Source organism: Onychostoma macrolepis, chromosome 02 (genome assembly GCF_012432095.1).
Source record: "Onychostoma macrolepis isolate SWU-2019 chromosome 02, ASM1243209v1, whole genome shotgun sequence".
Lineage (NCBI taxonomy): Eukaryota > Metazoa > Chordata > Actinopteri > Cypriniformes > Cyprinidae > Onychostoma > Onychostoma macrolepis.
Genome location: NC_081156.1, coordinates 22,616,697 through 22,641,407, shown reverse-complemented (window position 1 = coordinate 22,641,407; position 24,711 = coordinate 22,616,697). Strand labels below are relative to the sequence as shown.

At 37.4% G+C, this 24,711-nt stretch overlaps 2 protein-coding genes across 4 annotated transcripts in view; one reads left to right on the top strand and one right to left on the bottom strand.

Moving 5' to 3' along the window:
- The window catches only part of rasal2 (RAS protein activator like 2), an 81,045-nt gene extending 56,550 nt beyond the window's left edge, over positions 1–24,495 (bottom strand). For 2 of the 3 annotated variants that reach the window (XM_058746548.1, XM_058746555.1), the window contains exon 1: positions 23,556–24,495. In XM_058746548.1, coding sequence (XP_058602531.1) covers positions 23,556–23,685 — 130 coding nt within the window. In that variant the 5' untranslated portion in view covers positions 23,686–24,495. Of the gene's footprint in view, positions 1–5,353; positions 6,137–23,555 lie in introns of those variants that run through there. The other variant, XM_058746539.1, reaches the window with a different exon arrangement.
- LOC131521699 (dynein light chain Tctex-type 5) overlaps positions 23,577–24,711 on the top strand; it is a 51,728-nt gene continuing 50,593 nt past the window's right edge. The window contains exon 1 of the transcript XR_009266348.1: positions 23,577–23,714. The gene's annotated coding sequence lies outside the window, so the exon portion shown is untranslated. The remainder of the gene's footprint in view (positions 23,715–24,711) is intronic.

Below are 24,711 nucleotides of genomic sequence, written 5' to 3'. Positions count from 1 at the left end.
CAGAAACCCTGATGTGTGTGTGTGGGGGGGGCCCGAGGACACCACACACTATAGAAGCCAAACGTTTAAATCTAGGATTTTTTCCCCCTCATGTTTGTGGTCTCTCACATTTTGAAAATCTTATAAGATTTTTTAAATCTTTTAGAGTGTACCCAGCATTAGATGAGCTTTTCCACCATTTAACTCTCACTTAAAGAAATAGTTAAGCAAAAAATGAAAATTTGTTAAACATTTACATGCACTCCAGCCATCCAAGATGTAGATGAGTTTGTTTCTTTATCTAAACTTTAGCATTACATCGCTTGCACACCAATGGATCCTCTGGAGTGAATGGGTGCTGTCAGAATAAGAGTCCAAACAGCTGATTTTAAAGCATCACAATAATCCACAACAATCAGTATAGTAAAATAATAACAATTTATCAGCTGTGTGATCTCTTATTTTGATGGCACCCAATTACTGCAATGGATCTATTATGTAATGTTAAATTTATTCTTGTTTGTTCAAGAAACAAACTCATCTACATCTTGGTTGGCCTGAGGGCGAGTACATTTTCATTTTTGGGTGAACTATTCTTTTACTGTTAATGTTTAAACATGAATTTGAAAAATATCTAAAATTTTTCATACTGTACATTATAATAACATGGCAAAATTTAATTATAGTATTTTAACTACTGATTTTATTATTTAGTATTCTATTTTAATAGAATATTAATAGTATTAGTCCAAATTTTAAAAAGTGCAAACCATATAATAATATAATATAATATAATATAATATATAAACAAAAATCGCCAAAAATGTAAGCATTCATATAATTTAGAAATCCAGGCCATGGTAGAGTCAAATTCACCCAAAAACACCTGCTGTTAAATAGATTCCCCTTTTCTTTAAATGACCATTAACTGCATTTAGAAATATAAAAAGGTGCCCTTTCAGGTCATTACCCTAATGCAAAATTGCACAAAATGCTTGCGAACAGTAGAATGGAGCTTGTGGGTCTGTGCCATGGAAGTGACAGGAGAGTGCTTCGTGTCATTCATAATTCACATCACCAGCGTCACAAGCCTTTTACCATCATGCCACTCTAGCGAAGCAGCTCTGAGACAACACACCATCGTCCCTTTGCCCTTTAATCTGCACACTCAAACATCTTCCTCCTAAGGCTGGATTTGTTCAGTCAGTTGTAACTCCCTGCAGAAGCTAAAACACCACACTGGTCAGAAAGACACTACGCCCACAAAACATGCCCTCTGCCCAGCTGAGCCCGCCTAAATACATGCATACTGTTGAGAGATGAGTTACAGGCACTGTTAGGACACTAGACCCAATAAACTGAATGTAATAACATTTTGACTTCATTTGTATTGGAATCACTTACATTATTGTGCAACTCAGTCAATATTTAAACTGACATTTATCAGGACTGAAAGCAATGTTAAAAAAACAACAGTGGTGAGGAAAATCAATTTCACTTCTTTAAATTTGTGTGCAATTAGCACATTTTTCATGGCTACGTGTTTTTTAACACTCATCAAACTTTATTGTCGAACAAGGAGGTCATGCATTTCTCACAGTCCGACATCTGTCATGTAAAATAATTCGCAGTGCTGTTATTCCTTTCCTCCATTGTTACAGACGGGACCGTGCAAGAGGCAGGGCACTAAGCGCATGCTCTTTTGTTCAAGTCACAAGTACGACAATCCTCCGCTGAAAGACTTTGTTACATATTTAAATAAGCTGCCGTCAGCATGCCTGGAACATTTGCATGCCTTTCCTCATATCCCCCACTCCTGCATTAACTCACCTCCTGCATATGTGCTTCAAACCTAAATCCACTATTGTTTTATGATACGGTCATATTGTTTTAACAAAAATTAATTTGACAAAGCCATTATTATTATTTTAATAATTATTAACTAACTAAACAGCACTGATTAAATATTTACTATTATTATTATTATTATTATTATTATTATTATTCACTAATAAATTTAATAGAACAAATTAAATTAATAATAATAAACAACAACAACTACAATGTTGTTTTGCAACCGAAAGTATTATATTTTTCTACTTGAATAAACATGTTATAAATAAATAAATAAATACAAACAAACAAACAAACAAACAAACAAACAAACAAACAAACAAACATTCCTTTTACAGTTGTTTCCTGGCATTGGAAACGAAATTGTAAAAAAAAAAAAAAAAGTGTAATAAATAGATAATAAAATAAAATAAATAAATAAATAGCCAGTCTCTGTCTATATTCAAGCCAGTGGATTCTTCATTGGCAGCACTTTCCATCCTAAAGGATTAAGTGTCTTTACTGTTCCTGCTCGCTCTCGCTGTTAATGCACAATGACAAAGGTTTGTGTGCCAACTCTTGTGGGAATATCTGCTCGACAGAACAAAGTTACCTAAAGCACGACATTGGGACTGCAAATTCAGCATCGCCCCATTTTCAGCTGCAGGTCTAAGACTAGCTGCTCTCCCCACCCACTGTGTTTCTGTCAGGCTGGGGGATTCCTGGAGCAACCAGCCCATGACGAGAAGACCTAAATGAGGAAACTGTGCTTACTAATGTGTCCGAAAGACCTAAATAGTACATTCTGCTTTAACACGGAAATTGGCTTTATTGAAGGTACAGGTCTGCCTCTATCTCCTTCTAAAACTCAATTACACAGGGTGCTTTCTCATGACTTCTGTAGACCACCTCTGCCCCAGCTTTTCAAAGGGTAATAAGGCTAAAAGGTGGTGAGCCCAGGGTCTTTGTACCCTTGCAGGAACATGTATTAGCATACAAAAAGAGGTGAGTGAGCTGCCTCCTACATTTCTAAAGGAATGGAGGAAAAAGTTGGACTTAGGAGGGGGTCAAACTCCTGCTGTCACCCCGAGGTTTGTTGACACAAACTCCAAGCCAACCCAGGCATCTGCATTCACACTTCCAACCTCGGTTGAATAGTGTTGAACCCAGAGGAGCCGAAAGCAATAATTACTTTATTAGAGCAAGTGAGGAGCTGCGAGCTCAAAGGGAACACTTTTGCTTGGTTTAACACTATCAATTTTATGCATTTGCCTTTCCGTGCTAGCTACTTATCATTTATGCTAATAGCGATGAGAAGTGTTCAGCGATAAGTTGGAAAGCAGGAAGGGGGAAGTGAATCTAAAAGAGGAAAAGGTGTTTACTCCGATAGTGAGACGCAGTATTCAATGTATTACCATTTCACTTGCAAATGCTAATGCTAATGGAGTCAAAGGAGAGGTTGGCAATAACAATGCTTGCAATTTGATAATATTTTGATCAAAAGTTTCAAGGAAATGTAAATACAATACAATACTATAAAATGTGTAAAAAAATTATAAAAAATGTGTTTATAAATATGCCATTTTTTCATGTAAAGATTCATCTCAGTAAAAAATTACGGTAACACTATACTTAAAGAATGAAAATTCTGTCATTAATTACTTACCCTCATATCATTCCAAACCCCTTCATTCATCTTCGGAACACAAATTACGATATTTTTGATGGAATCTGAGAGCTCTCTGACCCTCCGTAGACAGCAAGGACATTAGCACGATCAACGCACAGAAACGTAGCAAAGACATCAGTAAAATAGTTCATGTGACATTAGGGGTTCAACGTCATTTTGCGAAGCTATGAGAATACTTTTTGTGCGCAAAAGAAAACAATAAAATAACTGATTCAACAATTCTTCTCGCAAAGTTACCGTCTTTCGCCATTGTGGAGAGTACCCCAGAATGTAATCAACGTAATCAGCGTTGTTTACGTTCAGTAGACAGTAACTCGGATCAGAGAACTCTCAGATTTAATCAGAAATCTCTTAATTTGTGTTCCGAAGATGAAGGAAGATCTTACGGGTTTGGAACGACATGAGGGTGAGTAATTAATGACAGAATTTTCATTTTTGGGTGAACTATCCCTTTAAAGCCTTTATGTATAATGCATTATAAAGGGTTATTAAAGGGTATAATGCATTATAATTATTCATAATGTGTGTTGTAATAGATTATATCTTGTCATAAATAATTACAACTAAATTTGAAATGCATAGTGTAACAATGAATTGATAAGTGCCATTATGTATAAACTGTGGTAATAATTATTCAGGAGATTTTACTTTTTAATGCATTATAAGGTGCATTACAAGGCACAATTAATGCATTAAAACTATTTTATAATGCATTACACAAAGGCTCTGAGTAAAGAGTTACCAGAATTACTAAAGAATGACTGATTCTACTGTAGATATGGAAAGCTTGAAGATACACTCGAGCTTCAATTTTGCATTTTCTGATACACAATGAGATTAGACTCAAATACCACAGTTTTATAAGCAAGAAACAGCTACACTGGAAAGACATAAGAAAGCTATATAACTTTCATATTGCTGTTAGTAACCAAAATCCTAAGGATGAACGAAAAATCATCCTGTTACTCAAAAAGTCAGTGTAATATCACCTTAACTGATGTATATGTGACTCAATATGACTGGCTTAAACCCATGAACGCCTCACTGTGTTGTATCATTCTGAAGTTAGTCAAACCATTACTTACAGTACATGGGACGGCAGCTACACATCTGACAAAGTCAGCACTCAACCAACCCTACGATTGAACCAAATTTTAAACAAATCATTGTGGAGACTGCACTTAAAGGGATAGTTCGACCAAAAATGAAAATGCATCATTTACTCACCCTAAGGCATCTTTACAGAGCAGAGTTAAGGCTGCTATGTGCCTGCTCAAAATTCAGTGTAATTACTTGTTCTATTTTTATTCTTTTATTATATGTGTTTTTGTTCCGTCACTGTCATTCTGTTGCACTGTGGAAGCTTGTCACGAAAACAAATTCCTTGTATGTGTAAACATACCTGGCGATGAAGCTCATTCTGATTCTAAACTGTGTAAAGACACCTAAATACCACTTCAGAAGCTCTTCTGTGCCACCCTTGCAGTGCAAATTTGGCAACAGTTCTCATATCATTTCAAACTTGTATGACTTACTTTCTTCTGTGGAACATAAAAGAAGATGTTTTGAGAAATGTCTCAGTGTTTGCATTGTCCATACAAAATAGTAGCCTAAACTGTTTGGTTGTCATCGTACTTAAAAATATCATATTTGGTGTTCCGCAGAAGAAAGTCATACAGTTTGTCATACATAACAGGGTTAAAGTAAACAATGACAGAATTTACATTTTTAGTGAACCATCCCCTCAAGTAAGAAAACTTACACTGGCATGTTATCAAAACCATTTTGGACAAAGAAAAACTCAAGTTTTTAAACAAAATCTAGTCTAAATGGTAAAGCGGAATTTCCTACCGTCTTCTGAAAGTTCTCCAACAGCCGGCTCAGGAGAGGTATTTAAAATTTGGCTAATTCGTCTTGACATGGACAGCAGAATCCCTGAAAACGTTTGAGAGCTCAGCCCCCGTCTGAGCGGTGGAGTCTCAGTACGAATTTCGCTCCCCAGTTCAGATGTAGATCTTAAAAAAGGGGTCGAGCTGCGAGATAACCAGTCCCTCTGAAGATTAGGATGCTCCAGGAGGACACCGCAGTTGGTGACCCTGTGGGGGTCTGGGAGACTGTGGACCCTGGAGATAGGAGGATTGGATCGAGCCATACTGCTGCTGCTTCTGGACCATGTCAAGCTCTGTGTGCGCATGTCCTGTCCAGCCAGGTTCCTTCTGTCAAGTGTGTCCAAGGGCTCCTCGGGGGCTGAATTTGAACGGTGCTTTAGCCAAGGCCTGCTGAGGAGACGCCAGCGACGAGCGCTCTCCCTGCCAGACGAACAGCGTGATGGATTCCTGTTTGACCCCATTTGCTCCTCCGATGTGGCCTTCCGTGGTAAACTCATGGTTGATGAGGAGAGAAAAGCTAAAAAAGCTTAACAATATCAAGAAGCAGGAAGCCAAAATCAATTTCAGTCCATCGCAAATGCTAACAATTGCATCATAGTCTCATCTCGATGAGCTAGGCTGGATCTAACCAAGTTATCCAAGCATAATACTCTAAATTTGATGCCTGACATAGTGGATAACACCGTCCCAGAGATCTCCTTGAAGAAACATGCTGAGCAAATGTGTCTCAGCGAGAGAGCAAGTCATCTACTGGTGAGCCACCACTTCCTGGATTCTGGGTTGCTGCTAGGGTTTCTGGGAGGAAATAGGTGTCAGATATGTGTGCGCGCAGAAACACTTTGCCTCACTATCCAATCAGAGCATGTGCTGCCCATTTAGTGGCCCCACTCTGTGGTTGGCGCAACACCAACCATTTCATGAAAGTAAAATAGGAAGAACAAAAAAATGTCTTCAGAGAATCTGGTTCATCAGAGTCAGGTAGAGAGAATGTACATCATACGGCTTCTGTGCTGCAAGTTTAAATTCAGGGTAGTGATGAAGATAACCATTTTAAAAAAAAACAGCAAAGTGTAACTTACAAAGAAAACAGAAATGCTTTCACTGAATAAGAAACTGAACAGTAACTTTAAGGGATTTCCCTGCAATCCGTTGTGCAATAGAGGGAAAAAACATCTCAGAAAAACAGAACAAACATGGAAGTTTCATATTCTGGATAACAAAATGGTTCGTTCTGATTGATCTGATATGCTCTTATATTGCTCTTGTCTATGTTCATGATGAATCACAGCTGTGAGATCCAGTACAACAGCAATTTGATGGTGAGAAGATCAGAAGTATTGTACAAAGGGAGACATGGTTACAATGGATGTCATTTTGATCTTGATTACATGAAGAGGTTGATAATCATATCCTTTAACATTTGCAGTCAATAGCATGTCGGCGCCACATCAGTACACCCACATCTGTACAAAAGCCCAATGACTGAAGAGCAACCAATGAACCAATGAGAAAGTTAAAGAAGAAAATTCCTTCCAAGTCTGATCCTTTCAATGCTGATAACTAAAAAGGGTTTCAATGCTACAAGGTGAATCAGAAACATTACAAACAGGTCTTGCATTCCCATACTTTTAAATAGCCAAGCCACTGTAAAAAACTATATGTCCTTGAGTCATGTTAAAAAGAAACATACAGCTGATCAGCAGGACTCCCTGTCATATGCCAGATTTTGGGCTTGAGCAGTACATTTCCAGAGCAAAGGATTTAGTACATAAGGTCAAAGCTGTGAATATTAAAGTCGACAATCTCTACTGAGATTAACCATGTGCATTATTGACTCTTCTGTAGATTATGAATAAACCTTGACTTACAAATTTATAGAGAAAAAGAAAATTAAGCAAGTTTTCTACAATCACAGACAAATATATTGACATTAGATCTACTGAACCAGCCTGGCTGATTAAGAAAAGGGAATTAATTCCAAAATCTACCAACAGCCTTGAATTAAACGCAGGTGAGCGAAAGAGCGCAGAGTTAAAGTCACATTCACACTACATCCGACATCCATGAGCTTCTATTATTATACTATGTTCAGAAGTCAGCGAAGCAATTTCCTGCCTTTTGACGCCCTGTGAGAGTCCAGTCTGGACAGTAGCAATTAGCACCCTGTTACAGCCATCAAACAAGTTTTGTGCCTGGAGGCAGCGCATGAAAGCAATCATTAAACACCAGTATCCCACTCCACCGCTATACGAGCGTGAGATGCAGATAAACGCCATTATCAACAGCACAATCTGATCTGAAAAAGACCAAAAGGTCATGTTTCCTTTCAGTGTTTCGGTAATTCTTCTACAAAGCAAATACGGTTCGACATGTCGGTCATTATGTCTGCTTAAAAGAAGTGCTAATGCAGGACTGATAACATTTGTTGAGTTGACATTGCTCAAAGCTTGTTGTCCTATCCTCTCTCTCTCTTCACAATCTCTGATCAGCCATCGCCTTAAAAAAATTCCACCAACCTCTGCAGCAATGGAGGACACATTGTCTACACGTCTGACCACAGGAAGTAATGACACAAGGCCCCCAGCTACACCTACCGCCACTTTGTCGGAGTGATTTTTTTAGCTCTACTATTTAGTGCAGGAGGAAACCAGGAGGGACAGGGCAAGCACGCACACCCCTCTCCTAAAAATAGTATTAGGCCCTACAAATCTGTCAGAAAAGTATCAGGAGAGGGCAGAGGGGACAACAGGCCACATAAAAAAAAAAAAAAAAACAACCACAGCAGATGAAAGTTACACCGGCAGTTTGAATGCACTGTAACCTTTGAGGGTTACTGATGATAAAGATAACACAAAGATCATGAATCATATTATGAAGACATGAATCATTATGAAGACCTGACAGTTTGAACCGTTGAAATGAACCAAGTCTGTAATGGAGTTTGGATGTTTTGTCATTTAAAAAGAGGCACTATTAAAACATCCATCATAACACTCCCATACTTGTAAGTTTACAATAAAAAAAAAAAAGAAATCCCTGAAATAAAAAGAAATTGCATGAAAAAGCATATTAATAATGATATTCATGATGCTGCTAACTGTTGTATAATTATATTTTGAAAATATGATGGAATGCCCAGCCCTAGTTCCTGGCAACATCCCATTAGTACAGTAAACACACAGACATGGACGAATTCTTCCATGCATTTATTTCTCTCAGCAAGGATAGACCCCCCAGAAACAGAGGAGTGTGTATTTTTAACCCACACATAGGTTAGTGCTCTCGCTTTGGCTCTTAAGTAGGGGAAATCCTGCCACCCCCAGACATCACCCCAGTGTGGAGGCTGAAAAAAAAAAACTTTCCATCTCCTCCGTACAGCAGGTCAACACGGGCATCAAAGTAATGTTGCTTTCAAAAAACAATCTAAGAAATAGCTGCTAGAAAAGAGATGTAAAAGAGATAGTTAACCCCAAAATGAAACTTCGGTCATCATTTAGGCTATTCTCTCTCATGTCATTCCAAACTTGTATGACTTTCTTCTGTGCTACAAAATTGAGGTGTTTTGAAACATGTCTTAGTGTTTTTGTCCATACAATGAAAATTGATGGTCTCCAATGTTCTTCAAAACATCTTTTTTTGGCATTTATACAAGCTTGGAACAACATGAGGCTTGCAGGGATGACATACTTTTGTAGGCCAAAATCCAGAAACTATTTAGCATTTTGGCACTTTCCGTTCCATCGTCCTGAAGCCTATGGGTTTTTTTGAATGGGTTTGGTTAAATGCCTGAAATAAGGTCTGTGGTTAACACAAGCTCAAGATATTTTCCCCTTTTATTCTATGACATAAAATAAAAATCCTTTGTGATTTATTTTAAGCTTTTAAAAAGGGCAGTTGCTACCAATGGCTTAAAGGGATAGTTCACCCTAAAATGAAAATTTGATGTTTATCTTCTTACCCCCAGGGTAAAAAATTATATAAATACTGTTCAGTTTCTCACACAAACCGATTGTTTCGTGTCTTAGGACATCAATGTATCGTCACGAGCTGCAAGGTTTAATTTTAATTTGTCTGTGCATGTTTCTTTTTTTTTCTCCCAAAGATTGTGTGCCCATTGACTGGCATTATAGGACTAACAGACTGCAACGGTTTGAGTTAAAAATCTTCGTTTGTGTTCTACTGAAGAAACAAAGTCACCTACATCTAGGATGCCCTGGGGGTAAGCAGATAAACATCAAATTTTCATTTTTGGGTGAACTATCCCTTTAATGGGACTACTGAGTTTGTCAGGGACATTAAACAATCACATTAAACAAGTAAACTCATCTAACTTTTACTGTCTCAGTGTGTTTATAATCATGCTCTTGCAAACTATTTTAACTCAATCTTTCAAGGAAAATGCTTTTTAAATACAAACTGAAAGAGCTGCTGGAAGCTTATTGGTGGTGACGTTATAACCTATGTTTTACCTTTTTATTTCTGATATTCGAATTTAGTCTTTAAAATTCATGAAAGTTGTGTTCATTTGCGAAGATTATCATGATAAACATGCAAGATACATAAACGTTTGTTATCTTCTGTAATAATCCAAAAGCCAATGGAAAAAAATTCAATGGGTTTTGTTGAGGGAACCAGATTGAACTTCTGGGTTGGCCTACAAAAACACGTCATCACTGCAGCACTCAATGATGACAGAGTTTAATTTTCTGTGTGAACTCTGTTTTTATTTCGATCTTACTAAGAATAGCCCTTTACATTTGAGAACTAAGAGGAAAATTATGACCCTTTTGGAGTAGAACTGCTGCCCTATTGTTTGTGCCTCAAAGGACTCTTTGAGATGGGAAAAGGATGTCAGGAACAAGAGCTCGGCTTCACCTGCCTCACTGTACGTGTCCAGTCCAGCTGAGCCGCTTTCTAAAGCCATCCACTGCAAAGCCCTGAGACAGACTGAGTGGAAACACAAGACTAAAGGTCTTGTGCAAAATAGATGAGATGGCCCACACAAAACCTGGAAAGACATTTCACAGTGATGCACATGCACAAAACAAGACATCTACAAAATGTACACAAATAGATAATGTTGAAAGCAAATGGAACGGCAAACATACACGCCCTGTACACATACCTTCAATGTCTTAATGATGCAGACTTCTATTTATGCGAAGGCGCCACATCAATGGGGCTTATTTCAGACTAAGTGATAGGCATCTGAAATCTTTTATGAAGTAACCGTAGAGCTTTTTCAATTGTGGTACTGTAGCTGTACATTAGCATGGTAAAACTCTGGATGCTTCCCACAGTAGACTTCGGTCAGTCAGACTCGGAGGAGCCCGCAGCGCCTGACCCCATTTAGCCGTTCTCGATCAACGAATCAAATGGGGCTTTCAGAGTTGCCTAATATCCTTAGGGTCTGCAAAGTGCATGAAACACAGTAAGGGAAGTCTGATTTTCTTCAGACTTTCATTCGTGCTCTGCTCTCTTTTGGCAGTTTGCACAGCATTGCTAAGCAGTGAAGTGTGATCTGTGACTCTTACCAGTAATTTGCAGAGCAAACAGCACACAACATGAACCTCTATATCAACAAGATACTCCATAACAACCGTCAGGCTGAAACACGCAATTTTAAGATTCAAAGAGTAAGACCTGACCGTCATATCTGACGGAATTGCCTGGCACCCACATTAGAGATAATGTCTGTAATGGCTCACTATTAAAGTGAAGGAACAGTGGTTTTCAACTGCTTTTGCTTTCCGATCCAGATTTTACTCTGAATAAAATTGGCAACCAAAGCAAAGAACCAAAATTGAACCTAAAAAAATCCCCCTCAACCATCAAAATTATTAATATTACTATGAACTGAACAGCTCAAAAATACGCAAAATGAACATAATGAGCTGAATACAAAAGCTGCACATTTTGATACTTTTTTTAAATTGATCAAAAATAGATTTCCTCAGAATAATCAATGAATTACATTGATTAATCGGATCCAATGATTGGTCGGATCTGTGTTTTATGCATGGAAAACTTATAAGCAACAAAAATATAAAAATAAATAAAAACATAAATTGGTACACTACTACAGTTCAAAAGCTTGGAGTCAGTAAAAATGTTTCTCGAGCACCAAATCATTAGAATGTTTTTTTGAAGGATCATGTGACATGAAGACTGGAGTAATTGATGCTGAAAATTCATCTTTGCCATCACAGAAATAAATTACATTTTAAATTATGTTAAAATAGAACAGTCATTTTGAATCAAAATATTTCACAATATTACAGTTCATTTATACATTCTTGATTAAATAAATGAAGCCTTCGTGAGCATAAGAGACACTCTTAACAACCCCAAACATTTGAATGGTAATAGGCCCCATTAAATGCAGAAAATAAAGCCTATTTGTTTAAGACAATCTTTTTTTCTTTTTTGCATTATTAACACTTCACCTTTCCAATTATGGGTAGCCTACTATGAAATAATACGTATTTTTTAACTGTAATGTGAAAAAAAAAAGAAGATATATTTGTACATATGTAAAGTATACATCATATTATTTATTTACCATTCAAAAAATGATGACTTTCACTATTGCATTGCAGTAATAAGATTTTTTTCTTTAAATGATAATCAGTAGGAAAAATTCAACCAAGGACAAAAGGATTGCTTGGTATAATGCAACTGCTGCCATCAAGCCCACTATAAAACAGCAGCTACACCTACCAACCATCCATCTTCCAGAGGAAGACATGCAAGAGAGCACACACATGGACACACACAGCTGGTGTCGACCAATCAAATGCTAGCACTGCTAATGGGAGGGGCCTTGTTATGCATCATGATGTCATTCAGTCCCTCATGCTTTCCTCAAACAAGCCAGCTAAAGTAAAGCATTGTGTATGACAGACATTGCGTTATATGTGCTTAGTGGACTGAGCAAACCATACACTGAACCAGAGCTCTATAATACCTGCTCCAAATTTATTGCAACAAAGATGTTGAAATCCCTTCAGGCTCAATGTTTATATACGCCAAGCCTTCCTAAATAAATGCGGTTGCCTTAAGTGTACCTACAAACCCAAACGGTAAAAGCTTTAGAACAGACTAACGTGAAGGTGCTGCTGAGGGCGAAATCTAAACGCCGAGGGCTTTGGTTCCTGTGAGAGCATATCAAATAACCTTGGCGTCACATGAGTCTCTGTCAGTAACATGAGATTGTGGAAGTCAGAGTGCAGCATGGCTTTTATTATCCATTTTATTCAGGCATTTTTGCTCAGAGTGGTCACGGTGAATCAGAGCAGACAGGTGGAAAATTACCATCTAGGCTTTTACGATGAGGAAGTGGCTACCAAATATGAGCAGTCATCAATTATAGCAACGCTGAATGTTAAACAAAATAACCTGAAGGTTTATCTTGGATCAGACCGCCTCGTCTTTCTCATGTTCCTCCATCCCTTATCGTTTCCCTTTGGATATCTTGCTCATTTTCTTCCCTGTATCTGCCAACCATGTGTATCTTTATCAATGGCAGGTGTACCATACAGGCCAGAGAAGATATACTTCCCGCTTGACAGCTTGGCTCAGATGTTTCCAGATGAGCGGAAGCTTTATTGATGCGTTTTTGCATTCGACCTGCTCACCCGTAATGAATCGCATCCATCAAAGGGCTGTGATAAAACACACGAGTTACATTAACCCGGGGCAAGAGAGCATTTAATTAATAGAATATGCCGCTCTGAGGATACAGCCCGACCTTGAGCAACTTCTAATGAATTATCACCGAATACACTGGATAAATACAAATTGAGGAATATTATAACTGGATTGGCCTACTTACAGGCACAGATGAGTCTCATTCCAACCATAGAAATTCAAAGGCACCTAATCCTCAGTGCATTTCTAATGCGGAGACATGAGCTGGTTAACAAGAGGATGTTGTTTAACCTGAGGGGTGTTATCCCAATCAAACCAATTAAGCCAATCAATTCTGACAATCCATGAGTCCTGGAGGGGGGAGTAACACTCCTGTATCAGAGTCTTGAAAAGAGCAGGCAGGAAGCACATGCCACCGGTCTGCTGACACGCTCTAATCGATAGCCCAGAGTGGCAGGAATTCTTTCATGAGATCTCTTGCAAGTGGAATTAATGTTCAGATGGGAGAACACAAGCTGCAGAGGTTATCAGGGTGTTGAAACAGACATTCCCAAGTCATTTATAAAGCAAAAAGTTAAAGCAAAGTTCAATTATATGCATAATAAGTAGCTAATTAAATAATATGAGGGTAACAAAATCATAAGTCACTAGAAACAAGCCAAATTTCAAATCAAACTCAGGAATCAAAACCAAGCTAATGGAACAGCAGCAATCATTTAAAAGTAGCATCGCACAGCATTTTCCCCACTAAACATTTTAGGCTGAAAACTTCACGCAAAAAGTCACATTAAAGCAATTAAAATATAAAAAAAATATAAAATGAAAACGTATGTAAAAGTTATAATCTAAAACTAATTTTCTAAATAAATATTATTGTTTGTTTATTGTTATTTCTTTTAATACTGAAAGCAACTAGGCTATTTGCACAGCAAACACATGGTAAACAATTCAAGACATGCAATATAAAAAGACATTTTATGAGACATTTTAATATTATTTAATATTTAATTATAATAAATACAAGACAGAAATTCTAAAAAAAAAAAAAAAAAAAAAAAAAGGCAAATGTAAAAATGATAATTAATAAAAATGTATTTAGTTACTTTTTATTTTAGCATAAATTGTAATTTTTGATGCACTAAAATACATTTTTTAATTTTAGTGCATCACTGTGTGAGTGATATTGTCCAATCAGGTTCATTATAAAAATAAGTCTCAATAGGGTGATTGGGACCTCAAAGTGAAACAGAGGGATCTTGTATCATCCTGAAATGGTTTATTTTGTGATAATGACCACCTTACTGTACATTATCCTGCTTGTTGCATGACTACTTACCAAATAAATAAAAAATGAACATAAAATATTGATCAGCAATGACCTTATTTTGTGAGAACTTAAGAGACCCCAGAGTAATACACAAGATGAAACTACCACAGCTAGTGGTCATTACAGAAAAATATTTGACCACAGAATGCTATGACTGACAAACAAGTATCAAGTCTTCTAGAAAATCATGTAGTAATACAAAAAATACAGAGCATTATAATGTGCTTCACCATCATGTTTTATGGCAAGACTAGGAGCAAAATATTTATCCAAGAATGATCAGGAAAACAGGAAAGGGGGCTTCCTGTGTTTTCAGGTAACGCCTGGAATCCCAGAACATTGTCTTCCAGCCACTCAGTCTCCATGAGTGAAAGGAAAGGGTGGAGAACTGACAGATACCTGCCTTCGTCTCCTGGGAAACAGCAGACCGCCATATTCTATTGACCCTCAAAACATTCCCCCTTAAAACCAAAGCATCAATCCAAAAATAAAATAAATGTATTCATCTATTTATTTATTTATTTATTTAACACAGATGACATGCCCAAAACTATCAGCATGTTGTTTTGGAAGATCTAAGGAGACAAAGGCACCTTTGAACCAGCCTTGAGAGAGGAAGCAAAGCAGGCGGCCTGGTGCATCAGAGTCAAGCATGTGAAACTCTTGTGACTACAGTGAACTCAATTCAGGACTCTCCAATTAAGGGGCTTTTCAAACTGAACGTTCAGCACCGCAGGCAACTCACCAACACGCTGATGTGGAGTACCTGGGCGCTGCATCAAACTTGATGAGGAACTTGACTAGGCAGCATGTGTTCCACACAACTCATCACTCTTTGTGACAGAAATCACTAAAAAACTGTCATTATCCCAGTCGGTTCCTCAAGAGTTAGTGTTAGAAGATAAGCTCCTCATTTTCCCCCATTTCCAGCAAACCTTTAATAAGCTTAGACACGAGTCTTTCTCCAAGTAAATGACAAAGTGAGCATCCACAATCCGCATTAAACAGAGCCTAATCCTTATCTATAAGGTGCTTAATAGACTGAAAATCAGGGATTAATGGAGAGCCAAGTCAAGGACACATTTAGTCATTTAAACTTAATTAAACCTGACTTTGCAATTGAATTTTAGACAGAACCTTGGATGCAGAAACTCAACAACAAAATTAGAGAACGCTGCTGCTCTACTGATCCATAGATACAGTACACAGCTTACATTGGCCAACATGAGGGATTTGTTTCATTTATCAATATCAAGATATTATGCATACTACCATTAAAAGTATAAGGTCAGTAATTTACACTTTTATTCAGCAAGGATGCATTAAATTAACCATAAGCGACTAGACATTTATAATGTTACAAAAGACTTCCATTTGAAACTAATGCTGTTCTTCTGAACTTTCTATTTATCAAAGTTCTCACAAAAAATAAACACCACAGGAGTTTAACACTGAGAAGAAATGGTTCTTGAGCACTAAAACAGCATATAAGAATTATTTCTGAATGATCTGTTTTACTGTATAACTGTATAATTCTGAATAACTGTTTTACTGTATTTTTGATCAAATAGTTTTGCATTAATAACCATTTTTCATACAGTACTTCCACATGTTGCGATCAATGTGTAGCATTAACAATAGTTTCTTAGTGTTTTAGTTTTTCATTTATATTTGACAAAATAGTGTTGAATTTTAATATTAACTAAAAATAGCATGAAAACAATCATGTTGGCCAGAATTATAAGCAGTGTATCCCTAACTTCAACATGCAGATCAGCGGCACAGGAATCTGACATCAGCCTAACTTGCTAAAACGGTAACACTTTAGTATATGGGACCGGACCAATGATCTCTATTAACTAGATGCATATTACTAGTATATTGGTTGTTTATTAGTACTTATAAAGAACATTCTGCATAACCATGTTCTACATCCCTAATCCTACCCACATACCTAAACTAAACAACTATCTTGCTAACTATTAATAAGCAACAAATTATGAGTTTATTGAGGCAAAAGTCGTAGTTAACGGTTTGTTATAGGGCTGCACGATATTGGAAAAAAATCACATTGCGATATTTTGTTTTTCTGCGATATATATTGCGATATGGAGGGGAAAAAACCCAGATGACTTGAATAGCTCTATTTGGAAAAAAAAAATATCAATGACTGGGGTGATTTAGTAGGGGAGTAAATCAGCATAGTAAATGATGAAAATGAAATAAACAGTGCTTTGTATTTTTTTAAGGCAAGTCTAACAGTATTCAGGTACAGAAATTGAATAATCAAATGTAAAATAACACTGCATAGTCTTCACTGAAAATTAAATCTAATAAAGATTTAATAAATAAAATGATTGACATGACACAGAAAGCAACAGGGACATTAAACTGCTGTTATTGTTATCCTCTTTCTTTCTCAATTGTTTACCTTCACCTAAGACATAAGCAACTGTTTTTTACAAGGATACTTGCAGAGACATGCATTTTGACGCATGCATGTGTTTCGCGCATGTGTGTCATTTCAGGCACAAATAGTAGCGGAAGTGAATGGAATTGCATCTGCGTGGCTCTCACCGTGTCTACACTGGATGTGAGCAGCACGATGCGACACAACAAAATACAATAGAACAATATTCATTATAATCAGTGATGCTGTGTGACTGACTACACTGGATGCGGCGCGACACGACAAATCCCCACCAGTAAACTGATACCTTGTTCTATTTATGATGTACTGACACAAAGTTCAAATGATTAGCAACCGTCACTTTGTCGCATCCAGTGTAGACAGACTTTGGGCCCGTTCATATGGCACGCCTAAAAACACATGGAAAACACCCGCAGTTTCTTTCAAAGCGCTTTCGTGGCATCTGCCATTGCTAAGCAACCGTGACCTGCGCTCTCCTCGACGACGCATAAGTTTCAACAAAGGATAAATGGATTTCCAGCACTGAAAATCGCTTGCAGTAGCTCTGTTACTAAATTTATTTAAAATGGATATCTCTGTCGCGTCCGGTGTAGACGCGGTGTCTGTGTGTCAGCAAAGACAATGATCAGTATAAATATAACGATCAGTATAGGCCTACTAAACATCACCAGAGGTGGGTAGAGTACCCAAAAACTGTACTCGAGTAAAAGTAAAAGTACTTGAAGAAATATTTACTCAAGTAAAAGTAATAGTCTGAATAGTTACTTGAGTAACAACACACACACACACACACTGCCATTCAAAATACTTTTAATGTTTTTTTTAATGTAATTTATTTCAGTGATGCAAATCAGAATTTTTATCAGCCTGATTTATTATCAATGCTGTTCTTTTTTAGCTTTCTATTCATAAAAGAACCCTGAACAAAATGTCACAGGTTCCAAAAAATATCAAGCAGCAAAACTGTTCCCTGCTGAAAAGAAACAGCATATGCTGGTATGGTATGTTTTGAAGCATGGGATGCTGGTTTGAGCTGATTTAAGTTGGTCCTTAGCTGGTTTAAGCTGGTCATGTGCTGGTTTTAAGATGGTCCGACCAGCTCAAGACCAGCACATGACCAGCATAAACCAGCATCCCAGCTTCAAAACATACCTAACCAGCATATGCTCTTTTTTTGTTTTTGTTTTTTTCAACAACACTTGTAATAAATCAATATATTTTAATGATTTCTGAAGATCATATGACTCTGAAAACTGGAGTAACAGCTGATACAAATTCTGATTTGCATCACTGAGTTAAATTAAATTATATTTTAAAGTTTAATTATGTATTATAAATGTATATAACCTCTGACACGGAGAAGAGTGAAAACTCCTCACACGACCGCTACAGAACATCTGAACATAACGAAACAAATGCACATTGACGGATCTTCTTCCGTCTGTTCTGCAAAATGTAAACAAATGTAGTCTTTATTTCTGCAAGTGTAAATATTGTGAAAATATCAATATTAATTGTGTCTAGGCAGGGCATTCCCTCAAGTACAAAATGTACTTGAGTAAGAGTAAAAGTACCCATTTTTAAATATACTCTAAAAGAAAATTTACTCAAGTAAATGTAACTCGTTACTACCCACCTCTGAACATCACACATCCTGCGATGTGTGCATCCGTGATAGTCACATCGCAATATCAATGCTGAAACGATATATGATGCAGCCCTAGTTTGTTAATAGCAAGAATCGGATCTTAAAATAAAATGTGACTGCTAAAAGCAGCTCTGCTGTCCACACGGAAATGTTTTGTAACCACTGCTGAGAAGAACAGCCGTGGCCAAAACAAGTCCATGAATAGACAAGTTGGCATGGAAAACATTATTCTTAACAGATACATAAGGGAAGTGAGTGGGAGAGAAGCCGGCCAGCATCCTTATTGAGCTATTTCAGCTCTGGAATGCCACGATGAACGCACTGGTGCCGGTTGCTCTGGAATTTTGGAATCCAGTCCACTGAGGTCATTCTCGGAACGGTCTGCTTACATCATAGCCGGCCCTGTCTGCTGACAGCTACAATGAACGAACGAACGGTTCACGTTGGGCGGAGGGGAGGTGGTGCAGCAGGGCGCACATCCTGAGCCGTCCGCCGCTAACACAATCCCACCATTCACTCCCACCCCTCCCCACCCTCTCTCGGCTTCCTCTACAAGATTAAACACATCTAAGCAGCAACTTCACAAACATTCGACAGCATTCACTTTCATCCACCATGGCAGAACCGTCCCGGACCTTTCCATTTCAATATGAGGGCCATGATGTAAGAAACTCGGTGGGTGTAGGTGAACTTTTTGAACCAGCAGGCCCAAACACATGCCAAATTTGCACACCCGCCAACCCTGAGCTTTGCGTAAACGACTGCAGGAAGCATTTGTATATTTCCAAAATTTCACTTCAGGCAACAACAAACCCAAAAAGTGCACAGAATAGGCTGCCTAATGCAATACAAACCCCACATTTAAAGCACATAAACAACATTTACAGAACACAATTGGGCCTTGAATAAGCCTGTGTGGGAGGAACATGAACTATAACAGAACAGTTATGCTATTAGTGTCACTCATTGACTTGTTATTGCTATTAGACTTCCTAGTAATAACAAGTCACTGAATGAACAACAGCAAAACTAAAGCCCCTGCTCTGCTAATTATTTTAAAACTGTGATTCACTTCCCTCTATCTGAGGAAGGGATGTTTAACATGATGAGCATGTAGCTGCCGTGGTCATTTAATTATGGATGATCTGACATCCATGCTGAAGCCAGCTTTTGAGAGGTCTGACTGCTCTCTGACTGTCAGTAATGACTCACTTCTGTCTCGCTGGGAGTTTGAGCTTACACCAGTGGGAGCGATTTAAAGACAAATACCAAAGAAATAAATTATGTCATAGGGTGTTGGACAGCACATGAACAGAGAAAACGTGAATTCTTTACACATTACAACACATCATCTGGATTTGAACTTTTTCCCAGTGCGGGCCTGGAAAATAAGATTAAACTGCTCTGTATTTCAAAACAAAGGGATAGTTCACCCAAAATGAGAATTGTGTCATAGTTTACTCATCCTCATGTCGTTCCAAAACCGAATGACTTTATTTGTTCCGTGGAGCACAAAAGGAATTATTCGAAAGACTGTGACGGCCGCTGATTTCCAAATGCTATAAAAGCATGACTATATTCAAAGTTGTATGAAATCATAAAAGTGCTTGACTATTCATTGCTTGTTCATTACTCATTGTATCAAGTGAGTTCACTCATTGAGTCAGTCTGATTCAAAATCTAGACTGGTTTTGTGAACTTTACCATTTCAAGATTTGTCTCTCTTGAACAAATCAGGAATTGCTACTTATGAAAATGAGCTACAGAGCACATCAAGATTATCTATCATATGATTTCATAAAACATAGAACATGTCCACAAGTCAAATGAACCGATTTTCTAATAAATTTATGGTGCTTTGGTGTCCTTTTTTAAAGCTTGAAATTTCAGTTCCCATTCATTTTAAGCGCATGGAAAAAAAGATCTTGTAAAATTTCTAAATTTTTCCTCGTGCTCCACAGAAGAAAGAAAATAATATGGGTTTGGAATGACATGAGGTTGAGAGTAAATTATGACACTTTTTATTTTTAAGGGAACTTAACCTTTAATTTGTTGGTTGATTTATATTATAATTTTTAGAACTTGATTTTAGTTGGTCCAGCTCAGAATAAGTCGGGATGGAAAATGAGATGAGGAGTCAGTGGCAGTGGGTGGACAGAACTGGATGTCCTGTCTTTCATGTGAAGTCCCTGGTTTCGACTTACATCCTTAAATAAGAAGACAACAGGCTGCCATGACAACAGCCCCTGGCAACATGTCTATAGGGTGCACACAGCCTTAAAGAAGCTTTATTTAACAACACAGATCTGGAAACACAATCAGTAACCACGGCTTACTGTTACTCTGTCTTGTAAATCAGAATTAAAATTGTGCATGTGCATTAACAAACTAACAACCCCTCTTAAAACTCTAATTGAAACCATGACAAGAACGCATTTTCATGTTTGTCAACAATGTGCTAAAACCTTTTCTACTGCACCCCATCTCCTATTACAACTAGGAGACATAATCATCCACAACCAGATCAACATTCAAACCTATTATGTGTAACCAGGATTTTCCACACAGCCCTTCCTTTAACCACAAATCATAATGCACACATTGGAATCTATCATACATTCATGCCATTGTTTCTTTACAAATTACACTACAGTTAAAGCAAACACACTAAAGGCAAAAAATGTATTGTACCATCAGACACACTGTATAATGTATAAGGACATATGACTTAACCTAGAATCTTTTTAAGTTGAAAATGTACAGCATAAGTCACACACAGGAAGGAAAATAAACCATTAAGCCAACATGTTTCTATTAGAGCTGTGGTACTATGGCAAGCCACATTTACATTTCATTTTAATCTCATACAACTAACCAGCAGCTATTTTAATGTTATTCAAACTTCTTTTTAATTACCAGTAAATATGCCAACAGTGACTAGTATTTGCTCAACTAATATCCGTTCTGTAGATCTGTGGCTCATAAATCAATTATTTAGGATATGTTACTAATTGTTACTAAAAACTTGAATATATACCAGTAATGATTATTTGAATAACTACAAGAAACTAAGGAATAAACAACAGGAATAGAAAGAAGTGGAATACGAAACTAGCAATTTGTATAAATTTGAGTTTAAAATTAATAGTTGATATCTGATCAACAGACCCCTATATATTTAAACTGCAAAACAAGCCATTTGTTTCAATGTCATAGTTACTAGTACTGGGAATGACTAGAAGAAGAAGAAGAAGAAGAATTACTAATACATAATGTTCAAGTAATACTGACTAAATAATTATTCACTACTAGCACATAGGGTTGTAACGGTATGAGATTTTCATGGTATGATAATCATCTCAGAAAATATCACGGTATATATTAAACAATTCTTATCAGTAACAATGACTCTTAAAAGAATAAGAACAAGTTATTTGAGTGAACAAATCCTTTATTGCAACAAACGTGAAACCATTTTAATGAAAGTAAGTCTCCCTTGTGATTTTTTTTTTTTTTTTAATTTAAAAATAAAGCTATAAGCCTTATGTATATCTATAATCACACTTTAACAACTTTTATTTTTGGCAAAGTGCTGCACAACAGAGGTATACTAAGTTAAAACATGGACAAACATGATATTCCTTAAAAATAATGTTTAAATAAATTAATTATTATAAATAATATTATTATTATTGTCATTGTGATAAATTAAGTACATTGTACAATGCTAATATATTTCTGTCATGACTTCAAGTTAAATTGAACTTTTATTTTGACGGGTTGTAGCGGACCTTTGAGTTTCAGAGTGTATTTGACAATGGTTTATCTCAAATAAAACTGGGAAATGTTTATTTAGGTTTTCTCTCAGAGCAGCTCTGCTGATGTTCATGTTTATGTAGACGCTGAAAACACCATTAGTGTCATGCATGCATACTTCAGTATGTAGCAGATAAAACGGCGCCACTCATATCTTTTGATTTATCCATCCATCAGATTGCGCATTTTACGTGACAACCTCGTTAACGTTATACTGTAAATCTCATGTTCAAGACTGCACCGGGATTCCCTCTGCATCACGGAAATTATACGGCCTTTTAACTTGTTATAAATGCGACATACTTTTATTTGCACGGAGGGATGGTGTCCGCAAATATGAGCGAACATGTTGGATGTATTGCCTGCTTTTGCAGCCACTTTGCGTCCACATTTATTGCCAATTGGATTCGTCCTCAAGGACAACCCCGCGTTCGTTTTTTTTTTTTTTTAATCCGAAGTATTCCCATACTGCAGATTTAAACTTTTTCGGCAGGGGATGGAGATTAGATATAATCTCTGTCTCTGCCATTTCCTCCGCTGCAAGTGCGTTTAAGCAGCCATGTGAATGCAGAGTGAAGCAGCCGAAATAAATTGCATATGCGCGGGTGAGATGTTTTTTTTTTTTTTTCATTAATTTTTTTTTGAAAACCGTAGATATGCAATTGTTTACGGTATGATAACCGTGCACGTTCAAACCGCGATAGACCGTCATACCGGTATATCATTACAACCCTACTAGCACATAATGAACCTTAGTGAAAAAACCCCGCTAGTTACAAGGAATGGTGTATTGCTAAACCATTATACCTGAGGAACAAGAACCAGTGAAAGACAACTGTGTTCCAAGACTGACCTGAGAATAATTTTCCCTGAAAATATATCAGCATGTTGTGTGTTTTAGCAGTTTAGAATCAGAACTAGCCATGCCAGAGTCAAAAATGTATCACTTTGTTGATCTAATCTCATAAAAATGTATTTTATAATAATACAAATGGAGTGCTGATTGCTATGGACATGCAATCATGAAACGCTAGAAATTTCACTGAAATGATACAGGCTAAATGTTAAAACGGCTTGCCATAAACAGTCCTGTCTGACAATGCTTCGGTAAACATAAGACTCTGAATTCCCCTCGGTATTAAAGGGTGATAGAAAATAAAACCCCAAATCATTTAATTATTTAATGTATTTAAGCACAGAATTATATTTAAAACACCTCTTTTGTGATTTATATCACCGAGGTGTTAAGGTGAACAGATCTGATGCCAGCACAGCAACTGAATATCACTCACCGTACACCCGCACCCATCCCTGCTGCTGGCAAAACGAGTCCATCAAAATCCCATCGACCACAGGGTCTAAAGAAACCATGCCTCCCTGAACCGAGTCCACGTCGCCACCGGTTACCGAATCCGTCTCCATGCTCGGTACACCTCCACGGTAACGTCCAGGTAAAGACTCCAGTCCGGTGGATTTCCACGCGCGTGGCAGGAGAGCCTCAGTCACAATGTTTTCCGTTGGTTTGAGATGGTTTAGTATCAAACCATACAGCTAAAAAGAGTTTTAAAAAAGCTAGATAAACTAGCGACAGTAGTATGACAATTTTCAAACTAAACGTTTGGAGTTTCCCATATTTTTCTTTGTTTCACAGTTGGAATATAAATTATGTACGCGCGACTCTAATCTATGTTTACGTTACTCAGAACTGTAACGTTAGCTACGTAGTCGGCAATAAAACACAATAAAATAAGGTAATACGGATATAAAAAAGCGTCGATAGTGTAACGTTAACGTATTTAAACACTTATCAAAGCCTAAAAAATACGAAAGTGCAAAGTTTCAGATCAACCTGGTTTTCTTAAAACAGAATCAGCAGCCAAAAGTTAAAACAGAAGCAACAAGCAGCAGTTATATTCAGATGGACTGCTGTTTCTTGTCTGTGTCCATGAGTCAGGTCGTGGAAACAGCAGTAATAATTGAATGAATCCAGGCGTCGGTTTTCCTGGATCGGCGGCAGGAGTTTACTGCATTGTCCTTGCGGCAAAAATCATCAAAATAACAGCAAGTATCAATTTATTGTTCTGTTGTCCACTTTAAGTGTGACTCGTTGTTTGGGACTGCCTCCCTCCCTTCCTCCCGGTCCTGTGGTGAGGACAGACAGCCCTTTTCACACTTCAAAATCCAGACCGCTTTTCCACCTCAATCACATGCCATTGCCAGCCTGTGCGCTGGGATTCAGGGGAAACTAGAGGATGGCCGAGTGACTCGATCAGCACACATTTACGTTTTAAACCGATTCAGGCAGCTTTTACCACTTTTACACATCGATTAAAAATCTGTGAACATTTTAGAAATACATAATGTGTTTGTTGAATGTGAAATGAGGACGAATTGAGACTTTGACAGCATCGATCGACATAGTAATACAGATGTGACTGATTATCGAGT